The 12,051-nt window shown below is 46.2% G+C and overlaps 1 protein-coding gene across 1 annotated transcript in view; it reads right to left on the bottom strand.

Annotated features, from left to right (window-relative positions):
- LOC144753527 (guanylyl cyclase C-like) overlaps positions 1 to 11,466 on the bottom strand; it is a 632,982-nt gene extending 621,516 nt beyond the window's left edge. Inside the window, exon 1 of the mRNA XM_078641183.1 lies at positions 11,238 to 11,466. Coding sequence (XP_078497309.1) covers positions 11,238 to 11,442 — 205 coding nt within the window. The 5' untranslated portion in view covers positions 11,443 to 11,466. The remainder of the gene's footprint in view (positions 1 to 11,237) is intronic.
- Between the last annotated feature and the right edge of the window lie 585 nt (positions 11,467 to 12,051).

Below are 12,051 nucleotides of genomic sequence, written 5' to 3'. Positions count from 1 at the left end.
GTTACATGACGACTGCGCATGACTACTGAAAGTTAACCCAGGATGATGACTCGGAGGTTACAGAAAGCCAAGGTCGCAAGGTGTCCTAGCCTGGGAACGGACGGTGAAAAGTTCAACGAATGTGGACTTGTATTTAGACTGTATACAATTTTGTTGCAAATAAATGTGAAAGCGGGTATGAAAGAAAATTATTAATAAAAATTAAGGGGATGGGTTTGTGAACAATGGGCAAACCGATTTAGATGCCATGTAAGCATGGTGTGATGATCTCCACCCCCTTGCCTGACCAATTAGTTTTCGTATTTTTACGATATTGAAACTTTAGAGGGTATTACATGAAGAACGAAAGGTATAATTGAGATAGCCTTAGTTAGTTAGTTAGCGCGATTTGGGATGCTGTTGCTGCGGGAGGTGCTGTTGCTGGGAAAGATGCTGGGAGACGCTGACGAAGAGCCGAATACAGAACCTTCTATCCTAATTTAATTGAGTTGGATAAGAAGATCGTGGAAGAATCTCGAGGAGGAAGAGTGTGTCAGAGAGGGGTGCTACGCAATCATCGGTATTCTAGAGAGGTCATCTATCCTGTCCTGAAGTCTTTGTCGCCTGATCTATCCCAGGGGACCCTTACCAGCCCTTTGGCCAGGGGGTTGGTCTTCACACCATTCTTGGTAATTATATGGTAACACTATTTGCAGATGTTCTTTTCTCTCTATCCTCTCCCTTTCTGAGCATTGATCATTGCATGAGTCCAATGTATTTGTTTGATGAATTAATTGAATTTTCTCTCCTAAGATTGATGGTGACTGCACTGTGTATTTCAGATGGTTCACATGCATTTGAAATTTAGATTTAAAACTTTCCCGAGTCTGTGGTTATTTACATTGAATACAAAATAAGTTAGAATATGTCATTTTCACCATCAACTACTTCAACTAATGGTCTATCGACCAGAGGAAAGAACTTTTTGGTCAGTGAAAGGTTAGTTAGGAGTATTGAATAACTAATCCTGAAATTTGTGGGAAGTATAAACTTTGATTCCAGCGGTGTACTCAAATTGTGTTTGTGTGTTTATGGGCCCTGGTTAGTATATAGTAGTGGAGTATCTGTTGTTGGTACGCCACTGGATCACACCCACTTTTCAACTCATAGTCTCTTGCACACTTCCACTCTTGTACTCAACATCTCTTACACACAACTACTCTTCCACTCACAGTTTCTTGCACACATCCACTCTTGTACTCACCATCTCTTGCACACACCCACTCTTCAACTCATAGTCTTTTGCACATATCCACTCTTGTACCCTCAATCTCTTGCACACATCCACTCTTCAATTTTACAATCTTTTGCACACATCCACTCTTGTATTCACCATCTCTTGCACTCACCTGCTCTTCAACTCACTCTCTTTCACACACCCACTCTTCAACTCATATTCTCTTTCACACATCCACTCTTGTACTCACCATCTCTTGCTCACAACTACTCTTCAACTCACAGACAATTGCACATACCCACTCGTCATCTCACAGACAATTGCACATACCCACTCGTCAACTCACAGTCTCTTTCACACTTCCAATTTTGTACTCACCAACTCTTGCTCACACCCACTGCTCAACTCACAGTCTCTTTCACACTTCCACTCTTGAACTCACCATCTCTTGCTCATACCCACTCTTCAACTTACAGTCTCTTGCACACACCCATTCTTCAACTCATTGTCTCCTGAACACACCCATACTTGTACTCACCATCTCTTGCATACGCTTACTCTTCAACTCACAGTCTCTTGCACACACCCACTCTTCAACTCACAGTCTCTTTCACACTTTCAATCTTGTACTCACCATCTCTTGCTCACACCTATGTTCAACTCACAGTCTCTTTCACACTTCCACTCTTGTACTCACCATCTCTTGTTCACACCCACTCTTCAACTCAGTCTCTTGCACATACACACTCCTCAACTGACCATCTCTTGAACACATCATGTCATGCACTCAACAGCTTGTGCACACACGCAATCTTGTACTGTCCATCTCTTGCACACATCCACTCTTCAACTTACAGTCTCTTGCACACACACACCCACTGTTCGACTCATAGTCTCATTCACACTTCCATTCTTGTACTCAGCATCTCTAGCACTCACCTGCGCTTCAACTCATAGTTACTTGCACACCACCACTCTTCAACTCATAGTCTATTGCACACTTCCGCTCTTGCACTCACCAGCTCTTGCTCACACCCACTGTTCAACTCACAGTCTCTTTGACACTTCCACTCTTGTACTCACCATCTCTTGCACACACCCACTTTTCAACTCATAAACTCTTACACAAACACATTCCTCAACTCACCATCTCTTGCACACATCCAGTCATGCACTCACCATCTTGTGCACTCACCCAGTCTTGTACTCTCCATCTTTTGCACACATCCACTCTTCAACTTACAGTCTTTGCCCACACCCACTCTTGTACTCGCCATCTTTTGCACACATCCACTTTTGTACTCAGCATCTCTTGCACTCACCTGCACTTCAACTCATAGTTTCTTGCACACACCCACTCCTCAACTCATAGTCTCTTGTACACTTCCAATCTTATACTCACCATCTCTTGCTCACATCCAGTCAGGCACTCACCATCTCGTGCAAACAACCAGTCTTGTACTCTCCATCTCTTGCACACATCCACTCTTCAACTTACAGTCTCCTGCACACGTCCACTCTTGTACACATCATCTTTTGCACACGTCCACTCTTGTACTCACCATCTCTTGCTCACACCCACTCTTCAACTCACAGACAATTGCACATACCCACTCTTCAACTCATATTCTCTTGCACCCACCCACTTTTCAACTCACTGTCTCTTTCACACTTCCAATTTTTTACTCACCATCTCTTGCTCACACCCACTGTTCAACACACAGTCTCTTTCACACTTCCACTCTTGAACTCATCATCTCTTGCTCACACCCACTCTTCAACTCACAGTCTCTTGCACACACGCACTCTTCAACTCATTGTCTTGTGAACTCCTCCACAATTGTACTCAACATCTCTTGCATACACTTACTCTTCAACTCACAGTCTCTTGCACACACCCACTATTCAAATCCCAGTCTCTTTCACACTTTCAATCTTGTACTCACCATCTCTTGCTCACACCCACTCTTCAACTGATAGTCTCTTGCACATACACACTCCTCAGCTCGCCATCTTTTCCAAACATCCACTCATGCGCTCACCAGCTTGTGCACACACCCAGTCTTGTACTGTCCATCGCTTGCACACATCTATTCTTCAACTTACAGTCTCTTGCACACATCCACTCTTGTACTCACCATCTTTTGCACAGACCCACTGTTCAACTCAGTCTCTTTCACACTTCCACTCTTCTACTCAGCATCTCTTGCACTCAGCTGCACTTCAACTCATAGTTACTTGCACACATCCAGTCTTCAACTCATAGTCTATTGCACACTTCCACTCTTGAACTCACCATCTCTTGCTCACACCCACTCTTTAACTTACAGTCTCTTGCACACACCCATTCTTCAACTCATTGTCTCGTGAACACACCCACACTTGTACTCACCATCTCTTGCATACGCTTACTCTTCAACTCACAGTCTCTTGCACACACCCACTCTTCAACTCACAGTCTCTTTCACACTTTGAATCTTGTACTCACCATCTCTTGCTCACACCTACTGTTCAACTCACAGTCTCTTTCACACTTCCATTCTTGTACTCACCATCTCTTGTTCACACCCACTCTTCAACTCAGTCTCTTGCACATACACACTCCTCCACTGACCATCTCTTGAACACATCATGTCATGCACTCACCAGCTTGTACACACATGCAATCTTGTACTGTCCATCTCTTGCACACATCCACTCTTCAACTTACAGTCTCTTGCACACACACACCCACTGTTGGACTCATAGTCTCATTCACACTTCCATTCTTGTACTCAGCATCTCTAGCACACACCCACTGTTCAACTCACAGTCTCTTTCACACTTCCACTCTTGTACTCACCATCTCTTGCACACACCCACTTTTCAACTAATAAACTCTTACACAAACACATTCCTCAACTCACCATCTCTTGCACACATCCAGTCATGCACTCACCATCTTGTGCACTCACCCAGTCTTGTACTCTCCATCTTTTGCACACATCCACTCTTCAACTTACAGTCTTTGCCCACACCCACTCTTGTACTCGCCATCTTATGCACACATCCACTTTTGTACTCAGCATCTCTTGCACTCACCTGCACTTCAACTCATAGTTTCTTGCACACACCCACTCCTCAACTCATAATCTCTTGTACACTTCCAATCTTATACTCACCATCTCTTGCTCACATCCAGTCAGGCACTCACCATCTCGTGCAAACAACCAGTCTTGTACTCTCCATCTCTTGCACACATCCACTCTTCAACTTACAGTCTCTTGCACACGTCCACTCTTGTACACATCATCTTTTGCACACGTCCACTCTTGTACTCACCATTTCTTGCTCACACCCACTCTTCAACTCACAGACAATTGCACATACCCCCTCTTCAACTCATATTCTCTTGCACACCCCCACTTTTCAACTCACTGTCTCTTTCACACTTCCAATTTTTTACTCATCCTCTCTTGCTCACACCCACTCTTCAACTCACAGTCTCTTGCACACACGCACTCTTCAACTCATTATCTAGTGAACACCTCCACACTTGTACTCAACATCTCCTGCATACGCTTACTCTTCAACTCACAGTCTCTTGCACACACCCACTCTTCAAATCCCAGTCTCTTTCACACTTTCAATATTGTACTCACCATCTCTTGCTCACACCTATTGTTCAACTCAGTCTCTTTCACAATTCCACTCTTGTACTCAACATCTCTTGTTCACACCCACTCTTCAACTTAGTCTCTTGCACATACACACTCCTCAACTGACCATCTCTTGAACACATCCAGTCATGCACTCACCAGCTTGTGCACACACCCAATCTTGTACTGTCCATCTCTTGCACACATCCACTCTTCAACTTACAGTCTCTTGCACACATCCACTCTTGTACTCACAATCTTTTTGCGCACACACACTGTTCAACTCACAGTCTCTTTCACACTTCCACTCTTCTACTCAGCATTGCTTGCACTCACCTGCACTTCAACTCATAGTTACTTGCACACATCCAGTCTTCAACTCATAGTTTATTGCACACTTCCGCTCTTGTACTCATCAGCACTTGCTCACACCCAATGTTGAACTCAGTCTCTTTCACACTTCCACTCTTGTACTCACCATCTCTTGCACACACCCACTCTTCAAATCACTATCTCTTGCACACATCCAGTCATGCACTCACCATCTCGTGCACACACCCAGTCTTGTACTCACCATCTTTTGCACACATCCACTCTTGTACTCAGCATCTCTTGCACTCGCCTGCACTTCAATGCATAGGTTCTTGCACACACCCCAATCTTCAACTCATAGTCTCTTGTACTCACCATCTCTTGTGCACACCCCCTCTTCAACTCACAGTCTCTTGCACACACCCACTCTTCAATTATAAGACACTTTCACACTTCCACTCTTGTACTCACCATTTCTGATAGATACATCTGCCTTGTGGATTCCTCACCTTGTGAATATCCCCCTTACGCCAGCAACGTTCGGAAAATTCTTCGTAGCACAAAACCACTTTTCAACTCACAGTCTCCTGATCACACTCACTTTTCAATCCATAGTCTCTTGCACACTTCCACTCTTGTATTCACCATCTCTTACACCCACTTGCTCTTCCACTCATAGTCTCTTGCACATATCCACTCTTGTACTCACCATCTCTTGCACACATCAACTCTACAACTCAAGGCCTTTAGCACACACCCACTCTTGTACTCTCCATCTCATGCACACATCCACTCTTCAATTTTACAGTCTCTTGCACATATCCACTCTTGTACTCATCATCTTTTGCCCACATCCACTCTTGTACTCACCATCTCTTGCACACATCCACTATTCAATTTTATAGTCTCTTGCACATATCCACTCTTGTACCCCTTATCTTTTGCACACATCCACTCTTGTACTCACCAGCTCTTGCACTCATCTGGTCTTCAACTCAGTCTCTTTCACACACTCACTCTTCAACTCATATTCTCTTGCACACACCCACTGTTCAACTCACAGTCTCTGTCACACTTTCACTTGTGTACTCACCATCTCTTACACACAGCTGCTCTTACACTCATAGTCTCTTGCACACATCCACTTTTGTACTAACTATCTCTTGCACACACACACACTCTTCAACTCATAGTCTTTTGCACACATCCACTCTTGTACTCACCATCTCTTGCACTCACCTTGTCTTCAACTTAGTCTCTTATACACACACCCACTATTCAACTAATAATCTCTATCACACTTCCAATTTTGTACTCACCATCTCTTGCTCAAACCCACTGTTCAACTCACAGTCTCCTTCATACTTCCACTCTTGAACTCACCATAGCTTGCTCACTCCCACTCTTCAACTCACAGTCTCTTGCACACACCCACTCAACTCATTGTCTCGTGAACACATCCACACTTGCACTCACCATCTCTTGCTCACACCCACTCTTCCACTCACTACCTTTTGCCCACACCCACTGTTCAACTCACAGTCTCTTTCACACTTCCACTCTTGTACTCAGCATCTCTTGCACTCACCTGCGCTTCAAATCATAGTTACTTGGACACACCCAGCTTTTCAACTCACAGTCTCTTGCACACTTCCACACTTCCACACTTCCACTCTTGTACTCACCATCTCTTACACACACCTGATCTTCCACTCATTGTCTCCTGCACACATCCACTCGTGTACCCACCATCTTTTGCACACACTCACTCTTCAACTCATAGTCTGTTCCACACATCCACTCTTGTACTCTCCATCTCTGGCACACATCCACTCTTCAATTTTACAGTCTCTTGCACACATCCACTCTTGTACTCATCATCTTTTGCACACATCCACTCTTGTACTCACATCTCTTGCACTCACTTGGTCTTCAACTCAGTCTCTTTCACACACCCACTATTCAACTTATTGTCTCTATCACACTTCCAATGTTGTACTCACCATATCTTGCTCTCACCCACTGTTCAGCTCACAGTCTCTTTCATACTTCCACTCTTGAACTCACCATAGCTTGCTCACACCCACTCTTCAACTCATTGTCTCGTGAACACATCTACACTTGCACTCACCATCTCTTGCTCATACCCACTCTTCCACTCACCACCTTTTGCACACACCCACTGTTCAACTCACAGTTTCTTTCACACTTCCACTCTTCTACTCACCATCTCTTACACACATCTGATCTTCCACTCATAGTCTCTTGCACACATCTACTCTTGTACTCACCATCTTTTGCACACACCCACTCTTCAACTCATAGTCTTTTGCACACATCCACTCTTGTACTCTCCATCTCTGGCACACTTCCACTCTTCAATTTTACAGTCTCTTGCACACATCCACACATCCACTCTTGTACTCTTCATCTTTTGCAAACATCCACTCTTGTACTCACATTGCTTGCTCATACCCACTCTTCAACTCACAGACAAACGCACATACCCACTCTTCGACTCATAGTCTCTTGCAAGCACCTACTCTTCAACTCACAATCTCTGTCACACTTCCACTCTTGTACTCACCATCTCTTACGCACACCTGCTCTTCCACTCATAGTCTCTTGCACACATCCACTCTTGTACCCAACATCTATTGTACACGCCCACTGTTCAACTCACAGTCTATTTCACACTTCCACTCTTCTACTCACCATATCTTGCACACACCCTCTCTTCAACTCAAATATCTTGCTCATACACACTCCTCAGCTCACCATCTCTTGCACACATCATCTCGTGCACACACCCAGTCTTGTACTCTCCACCTCTTGCACACATCCACTCTTCAACTTACAGTCTCTTGCACACATGCACTCTTGTACTCACCATTTTTTGCACACATCCACTCTTGTACTCAGCATCTCTTGCACTCACCTGCACTTCAACTCATAGTTTCTTGCACACATCCACTCTTCAACTCATAGTCTCTTGCACGCTTCCACTCTTGTACTCACCATCTCTTGCTCACACCCACTCTTCTACTCACCATCTTTTGCAGTAACCCACTGTTCAACTCACAGTCTCTTTCACACTTACACTCTTGTACACCGCATCTCTTGCACTCACCTGCGCTTCAACTCATTTTTAATTGCACACATCCACTCTTCAACTTATAGTCTATTGCACACTTCCACTCTTGTACTCACCAGCTCTTGCTGACACCCACTGTTCAACTCACTGTCTCTTGCACACTTCCACTCTTGTGCTCACCGTCTCTTGCACATACACACTCCTCAATTCAGCGCCTCTTGAACACATCAAGTCATGCACTCACCGTCTCTTGCACACATCCAGTCATGCACTCACCATCTTGTGCACACATCCAGTCCTGAACTCACCATATCTTGCATACACTTACTCATCAACACACAGTCTCTTGCACACACCCACTCTTCAACTCATAGTCTCTTGCACACTTCTACTCTTGTACTCACCAGCTTTTCTACACACCCAATCTTCAACTCAGTCTCTTTCACACTTCCACTCTTGTACTCACCATCTCTTGCTAACGCCCACTCTTCCACTCACCACCTTTTGCAGACACCCAATGTTCAACTCACAGTCTCTTTTACACTTACACTCTTGTACTCAGCATCTCTTGCACTCACCTGCGCTTCAACTCATAGTTACTTGCACACATCCACTCTTCAACTTATTGTCTATTGCACACTTCCACTATTGTACTCATCAGCTCTTGCTCACACCCACTGTTCAATTCACTGTCTCTTTCACACTTCCACTCTTGTTCTCACCATCTCTTGCGCCTCTTGAACACATCAAGTCATGCACTCACCGTCTCTTGCACACATCCAGTTATGCACTCACCATCTGGTGCACACATCCAGTCATGCACTCACCATCTTGTGCACACATCCAGTCTTGAACTCACCATATCTTGCATACACTTACTCACAGTGGCGATTCCTCCATGGGGGCGTTTGGGCGCCACTCCCCCTGCTTTCTCGCCGTGCGAGAAGGCAGAAACAAATGGTAGTTATTGCCGTAGTATAACTACCATTTGTGATTTGTTTCTGCCTTCTCGCACGTCCAGAAAGCAGAACACTTCCTGGTTTAGAGTGAGTGGGTGCGTTACTCGAGGGCAGGGGGGAGTGGCTTGCCCACTGTTGTTAATATTGACTGTTTGGGCAGCCTGAGGCCGCCCAAACAGACAGTATTAACAACAGTGGGAAAGCCACTCCCCCAAGCCACTCCGCCCTGCCCTCGAGTAACGCACCCACTCACTCTCCCTGTTCTCTCTGTGCAGCATACAGAGAGAAAATGACGTAGCCTGGGGCAGCCGGCCGCACCAATCAAAAACGCGGCGGTGGAGTGGAGGGGAGGGAGGCTGCCTGCCGCGCCGCCTTCCTGATGACGTGCTGCAGGACGTTGAAGACTTCTTGAAGTTGAAAACGATGACGGCGGGAATCGGGACGGGTCTCCGGACGGTAAGTTTATTTTTTTTAATTTTATATATATTTGTGGCCTCTGGCCTGTTTCTAAAATGTATGTCCTTCTGGCACATGGGGTGGGGTGACGGTGAACAGTGGGGTGACGGGGAACTATGGGGTGACTGGCACCTGTGATGTTCTGATAGGAGACCACAGCAGTCGGAATTGACCTACGCGCAATTATGTGGGCGGATTGTCCGATTTCCATAATGAGTCAGTCCTAAGCCTTTAAATATAATTCCTGTGACGGTTTTAACCACGTTGGACTCCTTGTAATGACCCTGTTAGCAGTACTAGCTGGAAGGCGCGCTACACGGCATGATGGCTCTGATCAGGCATGAAAAGATTTTATAGGAAAAGTTCAGAGCTCCCCCAAGAGAACCCCACTTGCGCTGTAGAATACAGTTTTATTGACAGTTTTCTGAAAAGTATAAACGGCTGGGATACACAGAGTCTGTGAGTGAAAAACGCTGTACCCCAAAACTGAACACACAGAAGGAACCTCTGTGCTTGCGTCATAGGGTATACCCTTCTCTTTCACTTGTTTACTGTTTGGTATCTTTATTTAGGGGAATGGGTTTTTAGGCACACAGAGTGCACGAGGGCAAGGAACTGTGGGGATCAGTACGCTCTAGAAGGAGCTTGGGAAGGCTGAGCTCCTAGATCTGCTCGATGCTCCTGGGGGCTTGGGCTAGTGGGGGCTGTGACTGAGATAGATTTTCAGCTATGTTAGGAAGGGATGCTGAGATCGCTTTGATTGCTTTCAGTTGGTTGTAGTTACAAAAAAATAGCTCGTGAAAGGCTCTGACGAATAGGGGCGTTTTACTCTGGATGGTGAAGCCATGATTGAGGGGAGCCGTACTGTGGGCAGGTGGTGAAGGGGTTCTCCATTGTGTGTGCAGTAGGTAGATGTAGTGTGTGCTGCCTCCAACTGCCGTGCCCTCGAGGCGTGTGCTCTCATTTTCTGGTAAGATTGTGCATGGGCCTGCTTGTCTTCTGTCTTTATATGTGGGTGCAATGTGTTCCACTAGGTGTGTGCAGGATGTGGTGCCAGGAATTTTCACTATGCAATCTCGGTGTACAAGATGCTCGTGCCTGCGCAGTGAGGCCTTTTCTACATGTGGTACTGTGCGAGCGATGCAGTACGACAATAATGTTACGCCCCCCCCCCACTTTCAAATGTCACCAGCCGCCACTGCTTACTCATCAACACACAGTCTCTTGCACACACCCACTATTCAACTCAAAGTCTCTTGCACACTTCCACTCTTGTACACAGCATTTATTGCACTCACCTGCGCTTCAACTCATAATCTCTTGCACATACACACTCCTCAACTCACCATCTCTTGCACACACCCAGTCATGCACTCGCCCGCTCGTGCACACACCCACTCTTGGACACAGGTTGCTCATCATGGTACCGTTTTTCTTGGCCCGTGGCTATCCATCGTCTCTCCAGCGCACGCACTGTTGGCCCTACAAACCTTTCTCTCGAGCAAAGCCTGCCTTACACCTCCGATGCCCCGGGACTGGCCAGTCAGTCGCAGACTCAGTACCTTGCTCCGTCAGCCTTCGGTTCACGATCTCCATCCCCAGCTCGATGGCCGGCTGCACGGTGTGCAAGGTCCAATCCGACTCATTGTCATCCAGAATCACCACGTTGAGTGTCACCAGGCCGTTCTCCGGGCAACGACCCTCTGCGGGGGGCAGCAGGAACAGGAGGGGGACGCAGAGCCATGGGAGCGGTCCTCCCGGGTCCATGTCCACTGAGATCTGTGGCTCGCCACCTCCTACGCAAGATGCAAAACTCCAGAAAAGGGGAGCGGCCGAGGTGGGGTGGAGGATGGGACACCATATGAAAGAAAAGGAGAAGTGGTCCCGTCCAGGGATCGATACAACTTCCCTTTTGTTCCATCTCTGCTCACCCTTCTGCGCCTGAAGCCCTCTGTGTCAACAGCCACCTGGAGCCGGTGCCCAAAGGTCGCGAGATGCTCTGTTTGCGCACAGAAAGGTAAGTCGTAAAACCAGACACGATATTCACACCTCACATGATAAGGATGCGGAGAACGGAGGAGGGCTCCTGAGAGACTGGGAGAGGAGTGGAGTAAATAAAGGCTCACGTGAATAAGGCGACACCTAAATGAAGTAGTTACGTAATTACACATCACCGTCATTTATTTCTATTATTCATTTATGTTCCCCTGTATAGCACAGCACTTGGCTGGTGCTGTGTCGAGGGTCTGTTGGTGCTGTTTCAAAAGTATGTGATTTGTGATTCCTCACAATGTTCAAATAAGGTTCACAGCAATAACTGGCCAGCCTCCATTTTAAGTGGGCCTGAAGACGGTGAAACATTTACTACCCCAGGTA

The sequence above is a fragment of the Lissotriton helveticus genome, chromosome 1_1, assembly GCF_964261635.1.
Source record: "Lissotriton helveticus chromosome 1_1, aLisHel1.1, whole genome shotgun sequence".
Lineage (NCBI taxonomy): Eukaryota > Metazoa > Chordata > Amphibia > Caudata > Salamandridae > Lissotriton > Lissotriton helveticus.
The sequence above is the reverse complement of the archived record's forward strand: the minus strand, read 5'-3'. Positions and strand labels throughout refer to the sequence as shown.